At 32.5% G+C, this 22,719-nt stretch overlaps 4 protein-coding genes across 10 annotated transcripts; 3 read left to right on the forward strand and 1 right to left on the reverse strand.

Moving 5' to 3' along the window:
* The first annotated feature begins 2 nt into the window (after nt 1-2).
* LOC146541605 (myosin-VIIa-like) lies at nt 3-9,444 on the forward strand. Its single transcript, XM_085189512.1, has 11 exons — nt 3-159; nt 236-493; nt 1,167-1,351; nt 1,574-2,781; nt 2,897-3,141; nt 3,557-4,381; nt 4,696-5,034; nt 5,383-5,597; nt 6,011-8,337; nt 8,594-9,087; nt 9,208-9,444. The coding sequence occupies exons 1-11, from the start codon at nt 136-138 to the stop codon at nt 9,403-9,405; spliced, it is 6,318 nt and encodes a 2,105-aa protein (XP_085045638.1). The 5' UTR covers nt 3-135; the 3' UTR covers nt 9,406-9,444.
* Nucleotides 9,445-9,998: 554 nt separating this feature from the next.
* LOC146541606 (inactive peptidyl-prolyl cis-trans isomerase shutdown-like) lies at nt 9,999-14,628 on the forward strand. 7 transcript variants are annotated; one of them, XM_085189557.1, is made up of 5 exons: nt 9,999-10,080; nt 11,451-11,981; nt 12,066-12,369; nt 12,486-12,685; nt 12,757-14,628. In XM_085189557.1, exons 2-5 carry the CDS (start codon nt 11,923-11,925, stop codon nt 13,496-13,498), a joined length of 1,305 nt encoding a protein of 434 aa, XP_085045683.1. In that variant the 5' UTR covers nt 9,999-10,080; nt 11,451-11,922; the 3' UTR covers nt 13,499-14,628. The 7 variants fall into 7 exon arrangements, with proteins under 7 accessions (XP_085045683.1, XP_085045709.1, XP_085045674.1 ...); XM_085189583.1 differs by having other exon boundaries at nt 12,760-14,628; XM_085189548.1 differs by having other exon boundaries at nt 10,013-11,024.
* Nucleotides 14,060-16,282, reverse strand: Phb1 (prohibitin 1). Its single transcript, XM_085189619.1, has 5 exons — nt 16,126-16,282; nt 15,747-15,836; nt 15,490-15,651; nt 15,022-15,203; nt 14,060-14,598 (listed from the first exon to the last, which is right to left on the reverse strand). The coding sequence occupies exons 2-5, from the start codon at nt 15,832-15,834 to the stop codon at nt 14,206-14,208; spliced, it is 825 nt and encodes a 274-aa protein (XP_085045745.1). The 5' UTR covers nt 15,835-15,836; nt 16,126-16,282; the 3' UTR covers nt 14,060-14,205.
* Nucleotides 16,283-19,485: 3,203 nt separating this feature from the next.
* LOC146541608 (uncharacterized) lies at nt 19,486-21,605 on the forward strand. The gene is made up of 4 exons (XM_085195292.1): nt 19,486-19,870; nt 20,142-20,303; nt 20,588-20,717; nt 21,400-21,605. Exons 1-4 carry the CDS (start codon nt 19,784-19,786, stop codon nt 21,525-21,527), a joined length of 507 nt encoding a protein of 168 aa, XP_085051418.1. The 5' UTR covers nt 19,486-19,783; the 3' UTR covers nt 21,528-21,605.
* Nucleotides 21,606-22,719: the final 1,114 nt, after the last annotated feature.

The following is a 22,719-nucleotide window of genomic DNA, read 5'->3' on the forward strand; positions in this document are numbered from 1 at the left end:
TTTACAATAATGATAAATATTGTAGAATGTTGATAAAATACAGCATAATACTTCAGTTCTCATTGAATATTGTGACAGTGATGTAAATTTAGAAATGTTTTAGTGATTAAGTAGAATCTCAAGAATTGATTCAAAATGGCTGACCGCATACAAATATCTGTAAGTAATATGTTAATAGACACCTGTAAATTCTTTGGAAAACAGCTGATATTGGCAATTTTAAATTGTTTTTAAGGAATATGTGTGGTTGCAACCAGAGAAGAAAACAGAATTTGAGGTGCCAATCGCAGTTAAGATTTTAAATAGTTCTGGAGGAAGAATACAAGTTAAAGATGATAATGGGGAGGTGTTTTCTACAGCTGTTACAAATGTTATTAAGCCGCTACACGCGACATCCATTACGAGTGTCGAGGACATGATCACACTGGGGGAACTACAGGAGTACACAATACTGAGGAATTTACATATAAGATACAACCAACAGCTTATATATGTAAGAAGTATAGTAATATGCTGAAACTTATTAAATTAAAACATTTAGATATTTTAAATATATGTTATTGACAGGGAATCTATTTGTCTGTATGTGAGAGTTGAATCCACTGCAACCTTTTTTTATTAGTTGGACATATTTACTATGAGATGAATTTATAGATATAAATATACAGACATATTTATAAGCTTCCATATAACATTCCAGCTTGCTTTGACTAATTTAAATAATAAATGATAAAAAAATCACGCTGTATCCCGCACACAGCAGGGTAAGCAGAAGGAACTAGTGTTAAGACACTCTGATTTCCACTATTCGCTCAATTCCGGAGGCATTGCGTTTTGAGTGGCGGTACTCAACGCCGAACTTTATCCCAACAGCAGAGCGAAAAAATTAAAATATAAATTTAAATAAATATTTCATTTTCATTATCACATTTTGTGTCTCTGCGCCACTGGTGATTTACTGGTGATTTATAAATGGTACCATTTAAGTTTTCCAATTAAAATTTGTACTTTAAAATTTTCTAAATGTCAATATCCTAAAATAAATAAATGAAATGAAAAAGGAAAGCGGGGAGCGGATCCTCTTAACATTAGGCTCCCCTACCCTACTACATGCAGGATACAATGTGAAGCTATAAGTATAACATTACTTTTGCTTATTATTTCAGACATACACAGGCTCCATGTTAATTGCAATAAATCCTTATGAAATACTACCAATATACACAATGGATCAAATACATTTTTATCAAGATAGCAATATTGGTGATATACCGCCGCACATATTTGCTATTGGAAATGACTCCTACCGAGAATTACTGGACACCTCGACTAATCAGTGCATTGTAATAAGGTTCATATTAAATATTATTTACGTATTGCACGCTTGATTATATTTATTATCCAAATATCCAGCTGATATAAAGATATAATTGATAAATTCTATAATAATAGATATTTTCGAAATACTTACTTAAAAATTTTGGGGAAATACATTTTTGTTTAAAAATAACTTTAAAATTCTAAGTACTTATAAAGCTTTAAAATATAAAATTAAGAAAATTACCCATTTCAGTGGAGAGAGTGGTGCAGGTAAAACAGAAAGCACTAAATTATTACTCCAATACCTAGCAGCTGCCAGCGGTAAACATTCTTGGATAGAGCAACAAATACAAGAAACAAGTCCGATTCTGGAAGCTTTTGGAAATGCAAAAACTGTTAAAAACGATAATTCATCACGTTTTGGGAAATATATAAATATATATTTTAGTAAAAAAGGAGTTATAGAAGGCGGGAATATCGACCAGTATTTGTTAGAGAAATCACGGATAGTGCTACAAAATAAGGGCGAAAGAAACTACCATATATTTTATTCATTGGTAACAGGGTTGTCTGCTGATGAGAAAAAACGTTTAGAGCTAGGACGTCCAGCCGACTTTGAATATTTAAATTCTGGCAACATGCTCACGTGTGATGGCCGCAATGATGCTATAGAATTTTCGGACATAAGATCAGCTTTTAAAGTTCTTAATTTTTCTGATAACGATGTTTGGGGCATATTTACACTTTTAGCTTCAATTTTACATTTAGGGAATCTTAAGTTCAAACCGTTGAACGTGAATAATATAGACACATCGGAAGTATCTGATGCAGTTAATGCAAATAGAATTGCTAGTCTATTAGGTGTTAACAAAGCGAGGCTTTGTGAGGCGTTAACGCGAAAAACCTTATTGGTTCAAGGAGACAGAGTGGTTTCGCCTATATCGGCGGCATCAGCCATTGAAAGTCGTGACGCACTTGTCAAAGCTATATACGGACACATATTTGAATTCATAGTGGAAATGATAAATAAAACTTTACACAAAGATCGACCACTCACTAGTGGCTCAGTGGGTATTCTTGACATATTTGGTTTTGAAAACTTCGATTTTAATAGTTTCGAGCAGCTATGCATTAATTATGCTAATGAAAATTTACAACAGTTTTTCGTAAAACATATTTTTAAGCTGGAACAAGAACAATATGCCAAGGAAGGAATAGTATGGTCGAATATCAATTATGTAGATAATCAAGAGAATTTGGACTTAATTGGCCAGAAACCTATGAATTTACTTTCCCTTATCGACGAGGAGTCTAGATTCCCCAAAGGAACAGACCTCACATTGCTCTCTAAATTGAATAGTAATCACAACAGTAAGAGTTGTTATATCGCTCCAAAATCCACGCATGAACATAAGTTTGGTGTTAGACATTTTGCTGGAGATGTACAGTACGACGTTAAAGGTAACCTGATATTTCTTTTTTCAACAAAGTTTTACTACTACTACTATTATTCATTGTTAGTTGTTATCGATTAGTCAAATATTACGTATTTTTATTAATATTATATTTTATACAGGCTTCCTAGACAAAAACAGGGACATGTTAACGGCAGATATAAAAGAAATGATACTTGAATCTAGTAATTCGTTTTTAAAATCTTTATTTGCATTGGACACTTCGCCGCAACAGAGCGGAAGCAGAAAAGTGTTATCGTTAAGTCACCAATTCAAGACCTCCTTAGACTCACTAATGAAAACTTTACATGCTTGTCATCCTTTCTTTGTGAGATGTATAAAACCCAATGAACACAAAAAGCCTAGGGTAAGTTGTATATTTATTGTTCCTCACCGTTTATTCACCCTGTAATAGGGTAGTCAGAAGTTAATATCTAGACACTTGATTCTCGGTTTTTCGCTAGTATTTGGGAAGCTGACTTACTTTGTGTGCTTGACTGGGGAAATGAAAATAATTCATTACTCTGAGTGAGAATCGAAACCACAACAATCGCATTTTACAGTCAAATTCTATAAATAAAATTCAATTTCATTATATCTATCTATGTTATTACGCTATGCTATTTATTCTTATTTCGGCGGCCGTGAAAAAATAATTATTGCTGTATCCCAATCAAAAGCTAATTGTAAATAAATACAGCTTAAATGTAACAATTTTAATAAAAATTACACCTTTTTTTGTAAAATATACCTACCTAATTACATTTTTATTACTATTTCAGCTTTTCGACCGTGCATTATGCGTTCGACAACTTCGATATGCTGGGTTAATGGAAACCGCTAAAATAAGACAAGCTGGTTATCCAATACGTTATACGTACACAGAATTCGTACACCGTTACCGGCTGGTCGTCCCCGGTATACCATTACCTGAAAAAACGGATTGCAAAGCAGCATCCAAAAAAATATGTAGCGAAGTATTAAACGACGACGATTACAGATTGGGTCACACTAAAGTGTTCCTCAAAGATCATCATGATGCACTATTAGAAGAGTTACGTCATAAAATACTTATTACTGCTGTTAAACGGGTGCAGGCTAACGCTAGGCGATTCATTTATAGGAAAAGATACTTGAAGCTGAGAGCAGCTGCTATTATAATACAGAAACATTTCCGAGCACGCGGCTATAGGAGTAAATTCTTGCGTATGAGACGAGGATATCTAAGATTGCAAGCCGTTATCAAGTCAAGGGAGTTGAGAAAGACTTTTGTTAACTTGAGAGGATTTTTCAGAAACTTTCAAGCTCATTGCAGGGGTTATCTTATAAGAAAATTAATCAAAGAGAAGGGTCAGATTATGAAAGCTAAGTTAGAGCAATTGAAAAGTGATAAGAAAGGAATTTCAGATGTTAAAAAAGCTGAGGATGATCATGAGAAGAAATATGGGGAACTGATGTCTTCTATTTGGATAGCCAAGGAAGTGGTCCCTGAGAGTGATGTACAAAATACAACGATCATTGATGACAGATATGTTGATGATGTATTCGGCTTCTTAAAAGACACGGCAACTCCAGCTGGAACAGTGAGAGGAACAGGCTTTGGAATGGTAAATATATATATTATTACCCTAATTATTTTTTATTAGTTTCACGATTTATCTTGTATTTGTATAACATCAAGAAATACACTATAAAGACACTTCGTTCCCCACTTTCGTGAATTCGAGACATTGTGACTTTATCTTTCTAGAGGGGAAAAATTTTAATATTTCATTGCCCCGAATAGATCTATAGATCGATACAATCGCGTCTCTTTGTGATCCGAGTTCGTGAAAATATATTTTAGTAATAAAAGTATCGTTCATATTAATCCACGGTAGGTATAGTATTAAAACAGCAATACATATTGATATATTTACAGACATCAACCGTCAAGCCAGCGTTATCAAGCGTTATTCCATTACCCCAAGAAGAAGAAGAGGAACAATTTGACGAATTCAATTTCAAAAAATTCGCTGCAACATACTTTGTTGGGAACATTAGCCATCAATATTCAAGAAAACCTTTGAAACACTCCCTTTTAGATCTACCATCGCCAATTGATAAAATAGCATCTCAAGCTATATGGATAACTATATTAAGATTTATGGGAGACTTGGCGGAACCCAAATACGTTGATGATAAAAGTGATAACGTTCCAGTCATGAGTAAATTGTACGATACAGTGGGACGCGCTTTCCAGAAGAGCAAAGAATTTGAAGTTAGTATTTTAGGTGTATGTTTTTTAATAGATATCTTAATATTAATAATTAAACTACCCAATAGAAATAAAGTCCATTATTATGAATTAAAAAAAACTGCACACAAATCAAATTACGAGTTACGTTAATAATAATAAAGTAGGGTCGACGAGTCGAGGCAGCCTTTAAGTTAGGCTTACTGAACTTATGCGCATTGTTAATTCGGGAATATATTTGATTATGCCCGAATATGGATTCGGACATAATCAAAAGTAAAAAAACCCGAAATGAAATCTGCGCAACCACCTGTAGGTAATTTCAGAGTGGCCACGACTCGTCAACCGTACATAATTCAATTTATATCTTAGGAACTTATGATACAAGAACACGGGCAAGGTAAGAGCAAAATGCTTCAGCGAACATTAAAAAGACAAAGTAAATTGAACGAAAACCTTTTAAAGAACTTGGTAAATGATGAAGTGACTAACGAAATGTATAGTAACTGGTTGAATTCCCGTCGAAGCTCCAACTTGGAGAAGCTTCATTTTATCATTGGACATGGCATTATTAGAAAAGAATTAAGGTAAATGCAACAACCTTTCAATATGAGTAAATATATTATGCATATTATAATTTGCTATACAGTTGTGGCGGCACAAGCGTGCATCTGTAAGCGCGACAGGTTCTGGGTTCGATTCACATTCTAGAAAATGAAATATTTACGAGGCAGCGGCGTTGAGTTCCGCCACTCAACACTCAATCTCTTCACAATTCAGTGGAAAATGGAGAACAGAAATGTGTGCGTGTGTGTGTGAAGGAAAATATACATCACACTCTAACAAATAGTATTTGGTGTTATTTTAATCGTGTATTTTATCGTACATTCCAGTTACTTGTTAATTTGAATATAATGTCCTTAAATTTATTTTTTAATATTTAGAAACAAAATATACATTTATTTATATAATTACAATTTTTTTTGTTTATTCTTTACAGAGACGAAATTTTTGCTCAGTTATGCAAGCAACTAACAAATAATCCATCAAAAGCATCATTTGCCCGAGGCTGGATTTTGTTATCCCTTTGCGTCGGATGTTTCCCGCCTTCCGAGCGTCTTCTTAAATATTTACGCTCCTTTATACGACAAGGCCCGCCTGGCTATGCTCCATATTGTGAAGGACGCTTAATAAGGACATTCAAAAACGGCCCACGAACACAACCACCAAGTTGGCTTGAATTACAAGCCACGAAAACGAAAAAACCAATTCTTCTAACAGTTACTTTAATGGACGAAGGCTTGAAAACAGTTCAATCTGATTCGGCGACCACGGCAGAAGAAATTTGTCAGCAAATAGCTGAGAATGTAGAGTTAGTGGATACATTTGGATTTTCGCTTTACATTACTTTATACGACAAAGTCCTTTCGCTTGGAAGTGAGGGAGAACACATAATGGATGCGATATCACAGTGCGAACAGTTTGCTAGGGAACAAGGAACTCCCGAAAAGAATGCTCCTTGGAGATTATTCTATAGGAAAGAAGTTTTCACCCCTTGGCATAATCCAGCCGACGATCCAATTGCTACTAATCTTATATACCATCAAGTCGTTAAAGGGGTTAAATTTGGCGAATATCGCTGTAATTCCGAAAAAGATCTGGCCATAATTGCAGCACAACAACATTATATAGAGTATGGAGCGCATATAGACCCTAATGTATTGCGAAAAGTAATAGTGAACTATATACCAAATCAATTTATTCAATCTAATGATGTAGCTTTAACTAAATGGGAACATCTCGTGACAAAGGCGTTTGAATCGTCGCCCAGTATTCAAACGTCAGTCGATCCTCTACGTTGCAAAGAGGACATAGTTATTTTTGCCAAAATAAAATGGCCGATGTTGTTCTCAAGATTCTTTGAAGCAATAAAATTGAAAGGCGATACGATTAACAAAGACCTTATCATCATAGCTGTTAATTGGACCGGCATTTATATAGTGGATCAATCAGAACATATTCTCTTGGAGATATCATACGCTGAAGTTACTTATGTAGCGTATGATGATAATGATGAATTTGATAAAGCTGGCCGAATTACGATTAGGACGATACAGCAGGAAGAGTTTGTGTTTCAAAGCGTAGATGCAAGTGAAATTAGTTCTCTTGTTATATATCTTATAGATGGCCTGAAGAGACGCTCTATCTACGTAATAACCCAAAGTGATTCACAAGGTTATAGCGATGCGGCCTCATTTTTGCAGTACAAGAAAGGTGAACTCATCACATTACTACAAGACTCAACTGGAGAAACTTTAATGAACGCCACGTGGGGACATGGAGAATGCAATGGACAAGAAGGCCTATTCCCTACAGAACAAGTATATATTCTACCAACTCTGACCATGCCTTCGTCTACGACATTAGAAGTTTTCAAAAAAGGAAATGTTAACACAGACAAAAAAGTGCTTTCAAAATATAACACAATACAAAGAAAACGAATGCACACCTTAGAAAAGTTTGCAAAGGAACATTTTAGAGAAAACTATGATATAAATACTACCGTTTCAAGACAGTCAACTCTGACTACCGCAAAAAGAACTGTTGCAGGGGACTTATGGGTTCACTCTCGGGATCCAATACGTCAACCATTATTGAAAAAAATATTAAATGATGAAAAGCTATCCAAAGCAGCAGTTGCGTCATTCTTTAGTATCCTTAAGTATATGGGAGACATGCCTACTCCAAAAGCGAGATCATCTACAGAATATACAGATGAAATATTTAGGACAGCCTTAACAGAGCCTATATTAAAAGATGAAGTATACTGTCAAATTATGAAACAATTGACAAATAATAGAATACAACTCAGTGAAGAAAGAGGTTGGGAACTAATATGGCTTGCTACAGGAATATTCACTTGTGGCCAGGTTTTAATGAAAGAAGTGGTGGAGTTTCTGAAAACTCGGCCACATCCTATCGCAAAAGATTGTTTGAAACGATTTTTCAAAATACAAAGAGGTGGGCAAAGGATGTATGCGCCATATGTTGTTGAAGTTGAAGCTATTCAGCACAGAAGTATGCAGATATACCACAAAGTTTATTTCCCTGACGATACCGACGAAGCCTTCGAGGTTGATTCATCCACCAAAGCTAGAGAACTATGTGAACAAATAACTGGGCGGTTGAATCTTAAAAACAGCGATGGTTTCAGTCTTTTTGTGAAAATTATCGATAAAGTTTTTTCAGTGCCAGAAACCTATTACTTCTTTGATTTTATACACGAACTTGTTGAATGGATGAAACAAACGCGACCGGTAAGAGGAGGTAAGATTTTAAGCTTGTGTTTCACACATTGTTAAATAAGTACGTGCTATGTTTAAAATATATTTTAAATTGAATACTTAAATGACAACTTACTATGCTGATAACATTTAAAGTATGTATTAATTATTTCTAAAAATAAAAACTATAACGAAATTTAAATATAGATAATTTTATTGTTTAATAATTTACTTTGATATATATGCTAAAATATATAATCCTTACTGATTTCGATATTTAACATTGTTTTCCTCCACAGGAAATCAATTACAAATGAATTATCAAATATTTTTTATGAAAAAACTTTGGATCAACACTGTTCCTGGGAGAGACCACAATGCAGACCAAATATTTTATTTCCCTCAAGAACTTCCAAAATACTTACGAGGATATCATAAAACATCAAAACAAGATTTAATTGATTTGGCGGCACTTGTATACAGGGCGCGTTATGGCACTGATCAAACAGCGCTGCCACAAATAACACAAATGCTGCCAGAGTTTATTCCATCGGACATGATTAGAATTCAAACAAATTCCCAATGGAAATCGGCTATAAATGCAGCTTATCTTAAACATGGCGCTATGAGGGAAGAGGAAGCCAAAGAACAATTTTTAAAGAAGATATATCAACTTCCAACATTTGGCACGGCATTTTTTGAAGTTAAACAAACTTCTGATCCCTCCTATCCTGAAATGGTTATTATAGGTATTAATAAAAACGGAGTTAGCGTAATTCATCCACAGAGTCGAGTAAGTATAAGTTAAGTTAGCATTTATAAAAATGAGAACAAGAAAAAATACTACAAAAAAATATTTGTGTGACTTATAAATGAGTAAGTATTTACTAATTATAATATATTTATTTTTCAGGATTTGCTTGTAACGTATCCGTTTTCACAAATATCCAATTGGTCGTCTGGCAATACTTTCTTTCACATGACGATGGGTAATTTCGTTCGAGGAACAAAAATCCTTTGCGAAACTTCCTTAGGATATAAAATGGACGATCTTATATCGTCATACATTGCCGTATTACGTCAAGCAATGAAACAGAAAAGCAGATCGTAATATAATATATTAGATATCACTACATATTATTTTTATAAATTGTCTTTTCATTATTTTCTCCTTTAAAAATTATATGTTTATATAATATATTTTATAACAAATTTATATAAAAAAATGTATATAATAAAATTTATATTTATTTTTAGACAACAAAAATGTTAATTATATGAACCCTCAGAAAAATGGTGAATAGTAAATATGATGCCGTTACACGTCTTAACATATATTTTTTAATAGTGTAACAATAAAATAGTGAAATGTAGTAAAAACAACATACTTAATTTCTTAAAAATATGTTTTCTTATTTCCGATAAAAATATATAGTTTACAAATCAAAATGAGATATCATGAGAATGTGGATGCAAATTGTACCCAGACTCCAGAGTCAACTTGGTGGTTATCGCCTGGACCTGTATACAGTATTAATGTATAATGAAAATTATGTCCATAATACTAAAACTTCGAATGTCGTACGTACAAAGTAAATTTAATGAAATTAATATAAAGTGAATCATTTTCTTAAAATAATTGCTCGTAATACACAAGTGACATGCTTACCGAGATTATTTATAAACTGTAATAAGTATACATTTACATTGTCATTTTGACAATATCAATCTAGTATTTATGTTCCTTGATATCAATTATCGTTTCACATTTAGATCCATGCTACAGGTCTGCTTTAACCAAATTAGATAAAATTCATTATAGACCTTATAAGAATAATCTTAGGTGCTATGAAGTCATCCCCAACAAACGCCATGCAAGTGGAATGTGTTGATCCTCCGCTTCACCTTCGTCGCCAATACCTTTCTGATCGTTTTATGTCTAAAGTCCTACAGTCTTCATCTCATCCTTTGATTAGGTGTCTTCATCGTATGTCACGTGTCATTAAGTCCCCACGGCACTTTCCTTGTATCTTAAAAAGCTTCCGTAAATTTTCATCCCTTTCAACTTGTATTTTCTCTTCTCCTATTCGCTCTTTATATTCTATTTCGTTTAGTGCGCTTACGTATAATCCTTCTGTATTAACGAGCCTGGGTATTGTGAAAAACGATCCAGGTGCTAATATAAAATTTCAAATTTGTTTTGCTAAAAATTGGCCAGATTACATAGGCATATTTACAGATGCATCTAAGTCCCCTCATAGCTCCAATGTTGGGGCTGCTTGTTGGATTCCTAAATACAAAATTATATTAAGTTTTAAATGTCCCCCTGAAACTTCTACCTTTTCTGGTGAATGTATAGCTTTGCTTGAAGGCATCTTATTCGCAGAATCGCACAATTTAAAAAAGTATTATTTTTTACAGATTGCTTGATTGCTTTACAATCTTTGTTGCAAAATCCTTTCCGTAGCAAATCTAATTTTCTCCTTGTATTCAAAATTAGAGAAGCTTTGCATCGTTGCCCCGTACAAGGGGTAGTCTTATTGCTGGCATGGATCCCGAGCCACTCTGGTATCACAGATAATGACATAGTTGATTCCTTTGCCAAATCTGCAGTGTCCTCTGGGCCTGTAACTCATAATTTTATATATTCCCATGACCTATTGTCATTGTTAAAATTTGATTTAAAGTCTTCATGGAATTTTTTTTGGAATAAATCAATACTAATAAAAGGTAAATATTACGCTTCTATGCAACCGGAAGTTCCAACCTTTTAGTGGTTTTATCGTTATAGGCACGCCAGTAGATCTGTGACATCTACTATTTGTAGACTTTGCCTAGGCCATACCTGTATGCCACTACATCTAGCTAAATTAAGGGTTAAAGATAATTCTATTTGTGAGTGTGGCTTGGAGGAGGGTTCTACGGACCACATTCTAATTAATTGCCCAAAGCTTCTATATTCTTTGTATGATATCCTTCCTCCTAATGTTCAACGTCCTATTAATGTAAAATGTATATTACCTTTAGTTTTTAGTCCCTTTATTAGATTGTTAGTTAAGTTTATTGTAAATAATGATATTAAGTTATAGGTGTTCTCTGTGTGTTTTTTTTTAGTATTTATTTTTATCAAATGTAATGTTTCTTTGTTTGTTTTAGGTTATTGTTCATTCAGTTCATCCATTACCTTATATATATATATATATACATCAGTTCATATTTCCTCTCAAAATTTACTGAACCATATCATTCCTGTGTTTTCTACTATACATGACACTGGCAGATTATTTTGTGCCTGTCATCGCAAAATCAGGCTATTAAAAAAAAAAAACATTTCACATTTGCCATTATTTTTGTTTTAATTAGTTATCTCCATAGATATTGCCTAAGTACATGCTAAATTGGCAAGCTTACAAGCTATATTTTGTTATGAAAACGAAGTAGTAGTCTCAAATATGATACAGTCAAAACTAATTGCTGAATGAAAGTAAAAAATTGTTTGCTAAACAAGTTTAAAGTAACCATAGCATAGAACTCATAATTTTTAATAAATTCCATTGGTTCTTACGTCGCTACTGGTGGCTTTCCCGGATATCTTAGGTAATTAGTGATAAACAAAATTTAGTATAGTATGAATTCAGAAGTATCATATGGCCCTCCTATAGCGATAGAAAATGGTTTGGATTTAAGGTAAGTGTAATAAACTGTTGTGAATTTCTATAAAATTTAATACTCGTGTATAATATTAAGATCTTTTCTTATTCATCTTTTAAGGGAACTACTTACCACTGGATCAATTCTTCATCTAAATGAAAATTATGATCAAGTAGAACATGTTGAACTCGAAAATAACGAAGACACAATGAAGTTTGATTATATTGGAGAACCAGTAACATCAATAGAGGAGTTCCAAAAGCAATTAACTAATTTAGATAACAATGGTCTTGTCAAGAAAAAAATTTTAGAAGAAGGTGGAGGTTTACCATTGGATAAAAAATTTACAATTTCATTTGCTTACTCAGGATTTTGGGAAAATAGCAATGAACCTTTTGATTTTGCAAAAATATCCAAGCCACTGGTAAGATATGTATCTACCTTAACTGTTTAAAAAAAATTTTTATTTACCTAATAATATACAGGGTTATCTTTGAAATTTTTATAATTAAAACTAACTATGAAATAAAATATTTGTAGGTTATTAATTTAAATGACAATGGATTGTTGCCTGGTCTACAAATGGCTATAGAGTCAATGTTAGTAGGGGAGATGTCTGTTTTTATTTTATCTTACAAAGTTATGTATGGGAAATTAGGTATTCCCCCACGTATAAAGCCTAAAGCAGACTGTATCTTTTATATAAAACTTATCAAGAGTATCATAACTCCAAATGAAGGGTAAGAATTTTTTATTACACATTTTTAAATGATGAGGTGGGTAGATTTTTATTCATTTTTTCTCCTTACAGCAGCCAAATCGTATTTGCACAGCCAAATATGTTTGATAGAGTAAGACATGAAGTTCAACTATTTTATTCTTCTGGTAAAACATTGTTTAAAACAAATAATTACACAGCAGCAATACGTGAATTCAAAAAAGCAGTAAATATGTTACATAAATGTAGGCTAGCTGATCAAGATGAAGAGAAGAAACAAGAAATGTTACTAAAGAAATTGTATCTTAATTTAGCTGTTTCTCATAATAAACTAAAACAACCGCTTAAAGCGTGTACTGCATGCAATGAGCTTAAAAGATTGAATAGCCTATGGAACAATGAAAAAGCCCTTTTTCAAAATGCGAAGGCTTTAAGAATGATAGGTGATTTGGATGGGGCTGAAAAAAAATTAAATGCTGCCATGAAACTGAGTTCGGATGACAGTATTATTGATGAATTAAACCTGGTTTACAAATTAAAAGAATCTTGTAATAAAATGAAGCTTATGTCAAATAGACTTTTACACAACACTAATAATAATTTAGTTAGTGATCATTTTAAATTTGATGTAGATGACCTTATAAAAAAATTTAAAGAGAATGTAGACCTTTGCAAATTTACTTTACCTGGTGATTTAAATACTGCTGAAAAAGAATATTTCAAAGAAGCATGCATAAAAGAAAACTTGTACTTTACTGAATACAATATGAATTGTTTGTTAGAAAAAGATGAGGAGAATCTCCCTTTCGAATCAAGAGCTGATGCATTCCAGTGAATATTGTGTTCAATTTTGTCATCCTATAAAACTGAATTTACATTTTACAAAAGTTTTTATTATTTATAGCCTCTACTTCTGGTTAATTGAATTGAAATTATGTTAGGCAATTGGTTATAGATTTGGATCTTTATGCAAGTATATAATATATTGTTAGAAATCTGAAGAGGTTAAAATTAAAAATAAAAACAAGAACACACATTGTCTATGTTTCTAAATTATTCGGAAACAGATTCTATGTAATTGCAATAAGTGATATGTATCACCCTATTACAATACTTCACACAAGTTTCCTTCCATTAAGGGCTGTTGCCTAGAAGTAACTATACTGCTGTTGGCCTAGGATAGTCTATAGCATCACCAGGAAGGGAGGGGCGAGAGTAGCTCGCCCATAGAGAAAAATTACGAGCTTGATGGACGCTCATGAAAGGGATCCCCTGACGGACACAATTCTATTACTTTTATAGTCTTTTACACAAGTTTGCTAACAATATAGTTTTCTTTTATTGTATATAAAATAAAATCCAAACTATGCAATATTTTTCTAATAAATAATAAAACTTGTTTGAACAATTTATACTTTATTGCATAATTAAACATAAAGCTATTTATTGACTACTCTCCAGCTGAACCATACCAAGTTTTCAAATGTAACCTTTTATTTATAACTAATTGCAAATGCATAGAACTTATCTTATATATTGAATTTAGTTTTGTGTAGGAAGATTTAATAACACATTTTGGCCCTGAGGAAGATAGGTCACATTTCTTGATTTGGATAATTGATAAGCAATGTCTTCTGCTGCTTCAATACGACGGAGTTCAACAAGACCTTCACCTGCACTTCCAAAAGATTTTGCAAGTAGTACTGCAGCTTGGGCATCTCCTTCTGCTGTAATGATAGCTGCCTTCTTTTGTTGTTCTGCTTTTTCTACTAAGAATCTAGCTTTCTCAGCTTCTTGTTGGGCAACTTGTTTCAATTCAACAGCCTGAGTGAATTCCTTTCCAAATGTTAAATGTGTGATTGAGATATCATCTAATATTAAACCAAACTGTCCAGCTCTTTCTGTTAGACTTTCATTTACTTTTTGTGAAACAAGCTGCAATTAATAAAAATTAATTGTTTTTAATTTACCTTTATTTGAAAATGTAATTTTAGAAATATAAAAAGAAATAAATGCTTTTAAAATATAATGATGCTGTTGTGGTGCAGTAGGTCAATGTCTGATAGTAAACAGCATGGCTGAGGGTCCCTACTTAAAATAACTACATATATTTTATTTTACCTCTGATAGACAAAGTGCTGTTCCACCACTTAACATAAAATGTCTGAACATGTAATCGAACATGAGAAAAAGAGTGTCTTAAGGAAGTCTCAGCCTATCATGAAACTTAAATAAGGCTCAAGAGAGGATCGATTAATTGGGATAATTGAGATACAAATTTGGACAATAATAAAATATTTGTTTAGCTTTAATTTCCATTATACATTGTCATACAAAATTAAATTAAATTTAACATACTTCTCTTTGAGTGATGAGCTCGCCAGCATCAAACTGCGCAACTACAGCTTTTAGTACTTCTGATGTGATGGACGGTAATACTCTTTCATCATAATCTACACCAAGAATGGTATAGATTCTTGGAAGTTGGTCTGGGACTGGTCGGAACAGGATACGGAGTGTAATATTTACATTCTGAAGATCTGAAAACCAAGATAATTTATAGATCAGTACTAGTTTTTTTTTATTGTTTGGAAGAAGATTTTATGTTTAATTCCTTCTCTTCTCATCAAGTAAAATATTTTTGTTGCCACAAATTCTTACACCCATTAGTTGCAAAAATAAGACCTTATATATTATACATATCAACACAATTCTACAGTGTATTAAGTTAAGAGAATCAAATTTCAGGGCTGCTAATACTCTGTGGCTGACAGACAGAGAGAATAATAGTTAAATTATAATATAAAAATAATTCAAGTCAATTACCTTTACTTCCAGTAATAGTAGGAACATTTCTTGGTCTTGATCTTATGTCAAATAAGATAGGTCTTTGTACCCACGGAATGAAGAAGTGCGTTCCTTCACCCACAACTAAATTTTTCACACCAGCAAATCTATCGAATATAACTGCTCTGTGACCGCCATCAACTAAAACATAGATATATATATATATAGGAAAGTAAGTAAGAATCTTGAAAGAACTACTTTTTATTGTTTTTCTCCCTTTAGAAAACACTGGTTACCGTTGTATAAAGCAGAATTTACGACTCCCCCCACAAGGGCGACACCCAAGCCAAGCTGACCAATGCGGTTGAAAAGTTGTGCAGCCATTTCTAGAACAATAAGATTTACAATGTAATATTAATCAACAAAACTAAAAAAAACTGGTTCAATTGCATAAAGTTTACGATAATGAAGTAAGAATTTTGGTGTTTCCTATATCAAATAAGAAGTTAAATTATGTACCTATATTTTAAATATATACTTCAACTATTCAATTTAGTGTTCTTTATAAAATTATATAATTTAAGCTACAAAGCGTAAATAAAATGTACCGATTATTTCAATATAACCTCAAAATGTTTATTCTTACAAGACTATCCAAATAGTTTAATTTATTACCTATTAATGCTTAATTAAGTTTTGTAAAGCTTGGTTCACTAAATATACAGAGGCTTTTTTACATAAAAGTTTCAATATTTTAAATACAATTCACGTAAGACTTGCGACTGTGAGGTTACACAGATAACAAAATTTAAATTATCATATTTGGAAATACAGAGTAAAAATAGAATATATTTACTGCGATTGCTACATTCGGTTTTTCTAATATAATTTTTATACAAATTTATATTTGGCCACACGTAGTATTTGAGTTATTTTGGGAAAAACATTTTTATTATTATTGGTATAGATATTTTTATAGTAACTTAACATGCGTGTTGTAAGAAGTGAAAGAAAAGTTAATGGTCGTCGTTTCCGTTTCCGACACAAAATATTTTTTAGCTGCTGCCACATCAATGTTGATTTTTTATATAGTTATTATAACACGAGTTTGAAAATACATTAGAAACTAAAAAAATTGTCCTTTAAATTTTTAAACAGAGATTGCGCTTTAAAATATCTTTAATGGTTTGTTTTTCCTTTAAAAATATTTAAATTACATCAGCTTCACGATGTGTCCCGCGCACAGCAGGGTAGGCAGAGAACCCTTTAAGATACTTCGTTCCTCATTTGTCATCGAATGTAGGAGGCATTGCGTATTGAGTGTTGGAACTCACCGCCATGCTTTTCCTCGACACCAGAGTGAAGAATTGAAAATATAAATTTAATTAAAAATGTCATTTTCTCCAATGGGGAAATTATATATTTTTTAGTTGAATATACATATCTCCAAGATAAGTATACTTATCAATCGACCCATTTGTCTATTTATAACTGGGGAGGAGTGAAATAAAAAATAAAAAAACAAAAAATATGTAATAGGAACATGTATAGCTTAGTGGATAGTGATAGTTATAGGACGGACGTGGGTTCAAGTTCCGCTATGTTTAAATTTTTATATAAAAAACTAGTGGACCCGAACGCGGCTACCCCCGCTTGAACTATACGAATATTTATGAAATTATTTTCAGTTTTCAATAGAGAGATGCGTTAAGCAAGCTCATTTTGGGTGACGTTTTCTAACAATAAACTTTGCAAGCCGTTGCTTGGCAACAGTCGTATGTGGTTGTTATTAACATGGCGGAATAAATTGCATGTCAAATTAATAAGTATTTTAATATATTGGTTTATATCGACAATATTACAAATATGAGAAAAAAAAGTATCCTATGTTCATCCCGAGACCCTCAAGCATCTCTATATGAGTATTTTATCACAATTAAATTAGCGGTTTGGCCCTGATTGCGTAAAAGACAGACAGTCAGACAGACAGACAGGCAGACAGAGTTACTTTCGAATTTATAATATGAATGGATTGGATATAATGGATATCCTTAGTTTGAAATAACATTTTAAAAACGTTATCAAACTGTGAAATATGAAGACATTAACTTATAACGATTAAATAAAATGCCCAATAATATGCAATTAACTTATAAACGTTAACCCTACTAAGTACGAATTACGATCCTCTATTAGCTAAATCAGCAAACATACCGCTAACTCTGCTAGCGGGAACCAGATGGTAATTGAACGAAAAATAAACAAACAGAAGGGGGATAATCGGTTCGAGTCCGCTGAGGGTCGCATGGGTGGCTCAATTATGCAATAACTTTCAATAAGCGATCATTAGGCTCGTAAAGTTCGTGATGTTTGAACGTTATTAGCGGTTATTAGAGTTAAGAGCGATTGCTGCGCCTACGCAGGCGATGACAGTCATTGCTTAATAAATTGTGACACTTAAGAGACTTGCTTTTGACGTTTGAATCGTATCAATCAAATACGAATTACATATACGTATGTATGTTGTATGGAATAACAATAATTGTGATACAAATGTAAAAAAATACAATAAGTGTGGGTTGAATGGCAGAACTCAATCCCGCGCATTGCCTCAACACTAGAGCGAGAAAATGAATATAGATATAAAATATGTAATTTCTTCGAGTGGAAATCGAATTCACAACCTGTCGCGTTTACAGTCACACTTTGCGCCCCTGTGCAACCACTAGCCTAAATTATAATTATTAATTTGTATAATATCACCCATATGGAGCCTATATATTATTATTTCATAAATATATATTTAACTAGCGGCCCGCTCGCGGTTACACCCGCGTGAACTATGTTATTATTAATTTCTGTCTCCATGACTACGTCCTAGTGACGTCTATGCAAAATTTGAGACTCCTAGCATTTAGTAACGAATGACAAAGACAAATGTCATTAGTAACGAAGTTTCATACAAACTTTCGACCCCAAAAACAACCCCTTAGAAGTCGAATATTGCAAATTCCCGTCTTAGCGAGCACCTACGTCCTATAAGTAACTCCTATGCAAAATTTGAGATTCCTAGCACTTGTAGTTTCTGAGATTTCGTGATGAGTGAGTGACCTTTCGATTTTATATATATAAGAACTAGCGGCCCGCTCGCGGTTTCACCCGCGTGAACTATGTTATTATTAATTTCTGTCTCCATGACTATGTCCTAGTGACGTCTATGCAAAATTTGAGACTCCTAGCATTTGTAATAACGAAGTTTCATACAAACTTTCGACCCCAAAAGCAACCCCTTAGAAATCGAATATTGCAAATTCCCGTCTTAGCGAGCACCTACGTCCTATAAGTAACTCCTATGCAAAATTTGAGACTCCTAGCATTTGTAATAACGAAGTTTCATACAAACTTTCGACCCCAAAAACAACCCCTTAGAAATCGAATATTGCAAATTCCCGTCTTAGCGAGCACCTACGTCCTATAAGTAACTCCTATGCAAAATTTGAGATTCCTAGCATATGTAGTTTCTGAGATTTCATGATGAGTGAGTGACCTTTCGATTTTATATATATAGATATAGATAGATAGATAAACAGCGATTTAATTGACAGTAAAGTTAATAAAAAGAAGTTATACGTATTATTTAATAGGTGATAGGTGTTGGTATTCTGATAAAAAATGTGAATGTACTAGTAAAAGTTATTTAAGTTTATTAAGTATTAAACTAATTAAGCTAAAAGATAGTATGAAATATACAGATATTTTATTTAAATATTATAAGAAAAACACAATAAAAGTATTTTTAAGATAAACGAAAGTAATTGACTGCACCACAATTTTACACTAAAACATAATAGATATATTTTTTATGTTATAATATGTTCATAAATCGATAATAATTGTATGTTATTTTAAATTATATATTTTTACTTATTTGGAATATTAATATTCATCGTAGGTATAGAATCATCGTTTGATAGTAAACGCAAAGGTTGTGGATCGAATTCCATCTCAGGGGAATGAATTGATATCATTTCCTCGCATTACAAAATAAAAGCGGCGTTGAGTTACGTCACTCAACATACAATTTCCCAAAAATTGGGTGGTATGTGAAGAACGCAGTGTCATTTTCTCTGCCTTACGTGCTCTGCGTGATACAGTGTGAAGCTCCCAGATTTCGTCACGATAATGTCTATATTTTTTATTTACAAGTAAATTCACATGCAATTATACACTGTAGTTGCCATGTTATTGTTTTTATGATATTGTACAGTCATTGTTTTATCGCTGGTTCGTTGGATAAATAGTTATTTTAATATGTTTACTTTGACTCACAAAGATGCATGTGAAAGTGCCCGATGTCAGCAGATGTTGTTTTTGCTTGCCGTTACGCCCGGGCATTATTTTATTTGCCTATATAAATATTGTAAGTACTATACAATTTAATATATATATATATATATATATATATATATGTATAAGAATGAAAGTAAATTTATTTATATATTTATTATTTTTGGCTTATATTTTAATTTAAAAAAATGGTTAAGTGAGGAAAATGAACTAAAGATAAATTAATTTTTAACGAAAACTAAAATCGACTTCAAACAACTAAAAAGATTTTATAATTTTGAAATTTATTTTAATTTAATAAATTACTTAATTCATTTATTTATCTTTTTGTATATTTTCTATAGATATTTTCGGTGCTGTTAGTAACATGTTTGATTATAACGACGGAGTTGCAACGGCCCGTGGTGCGAGAGGCATCGGTGGAGGTCATGACCTGCACTGTTCTCTTCAGCATCCTTGGGATGGGAGTGATACTTAATTTCTTGCTTCTCATTGCTGGTTACCAGGTCAGAATTAAATAAATCTCTTTTTAATATAACCTTTAAAATTTCTTATAGAATGATTGCGTTATATTAAACAATTTTTGTGAAGATTTCTAAGGGAAATGATAATTGGTAGGTACGTGAAGAATACGGTTATACACTGCGGTGAATTTTAATAATATATACCTGATATATTTTTAAAATTACTTATTGCATTAATTTTTAGGTAGGTACTCAGTATATTAAATGCAAACAATAAAAATGTGCCAACAACTGAAAATTTTTTGTTTTGTTAATTCTTATTATAGAAGGACATAGCAATGCTCCGACTGTACAACTACTATGCCGTAGCTACTACTCTAGCTGCTTTAGTGCCGTCCTGCTTTCTCATGTCCAAGAGAATGTTTGTCGAGGCTGTCATAGCTATGTTTGTTATAGGTAAGAAATTAAATAGTAAAATTCAAATTTGATTTGTTTATATTTAAAATGCAAACGCTATCATAAATTAATTATGAATTAGATGGAATTTATGGATTCAAATTCCTGTTATAAACATCTCAATAAGAGCAAAGAGTGTAGTAAGTGAATGGGGAGTCGTAAATGCACTAAATAGCGTAATATGCGTAATTTACTCTTTTCCTGATATTGCGTGTTGAGAGGCGAAAGTCAACGTAGGGCTTTGTCTTGTTACCATAACAAGGAAATGAACATGACTTATTCCATCGAATGGGAATTGAACCTACAACCGTCGCGTCTACAATCAGACACTGCTAGTATTTAACATTATTAATTTAAAATCTATAATTTGTAGGTACTGTTAGAAACTATCTTCTTACAGATTATTTGCAAAGTCTACTCGTTCAATTATAAAAATTAGATGTTCTAGGGATTCTAACGAATCCTTTGAACGCATTTAACCCACCAGTACCTATCTTCAGTTTCTTCAACCGAATTGCTTCAAGTAACCACTTATTTAGGAATCTGTATTTAGAATTGATATTAATTCGATCAAAACATTATTTGAACTTCTTTACGGTTCAAAGATTAGAAAGAGAGAAAAAAATAAAAGATTAAAATGATTTTAGGCCTATTAAATCTAACTCCTGTGTTTTTCTTATAGCAATGCAGTGTTACGTCATTGTGCTAGTAAGGAGTGAGGTGGTGAAATTAGAAAACAAAGAGAAGATTAACCAAAATTCCCATATTCAAGAACACATAGATATTTCAGATTGTGTTACTTTAGTCTGATGGTATAACATGTAAATGTATAGAACTCTATTTCGAATTAGAATATCTTTTTCAATAAAATTATTTATCTTTCTTTTTTCTATGGCATTGTCATTGCCGTATGGCAACCCTGTTTATTATCGTTTTGTATAGAGTTGCATATTTTAAAATGTTTATAAAAACGTAATTAAATTTAGAAAAACTGCACTAAATAATACCTATAAATAGGTAAATTTATGAAATTAAAACAAAAAAATTTACAATTAGCGGATTAGCAATTTCACATACTTATTCTATATAATTTACATTGCCACATTTAACCATTTTTTCTTTGACCGTCGTATGTGTATACGAGAGTGTGTACATATTTGTGATAGTAAAAAAAATATTCTGAGAGGTGAAATTTTATAACAGACATACTGTAGTCGTCCATTTTATCTTAACCTAGATTGAATGTATTGTACCCACAAAGACGCACGAGATAGTCACTGTCCTCATCGACGGGAGCTAAGACTTTTTTAAAAGTCTGTAGGTATACTAAACTTATTGTTTTAACTTCAAGCGAGTAGAGTAACTTATACTAAGATTACGACACAGCAATGCCAAGAGAGGCAGTTCTAGTAGGTTGTTCTTCTAGAACTGCCTCCACAAAAAAATTGTTGGTAATATTCTCATGAATGACTCATTGAATTCAACATATAGAGTTTTACTTATCATACTTTAAAAAAAGCATTCAAAATCTGCACATCATGAGTACAGCACAAAGTTGCGGTTTGGTAATGACTGGAAATTATTAAGAAATGAAATATTTCCTCATATTGGGAGTGCTGGGGCACAGGTGGGCGCCCGCGGGACACCGAGTCGTGACTTACTCTGGACCGTTTTCAGGGATAATACATATCGAAATAATATGGAATATGGTTTAAATGGCGACGCACAATATACGCTACTTGCTAATTAGGTACATTCAGTGCCACGCTATATTTAAGTAAAAGACATTCCATGACGTATGGACGTTTCTTTTTTATAATTGCGAATTGCCATTTTTTCGATTGTACCTTTATAATATTTATTGTTTACAATAATTAACGAAAAAATTAAATCGAAACAAAAAATATGTTAAAACACTTCTATTGTCAATATAGTAAATTATCTTGGATAATATTTATGCCTAATTTGTTTTCAATTTATATTTCATATTGAAATTCGTAAA

This window comes from Heliconius melpomene, chromosome 1, assembly GCF_056956725.1.
Source record: "Heliconius melpomene rosina isolate 202511_hmr_F chromosome 1, ASM5695672v1, whole genome shotgun sequence".
NCBI lineage: Eukaryota > Metazoa > Arthropoda > Insecta > Lepidoptera > Nymphalidae > Heliconius > Heliconius melpomene.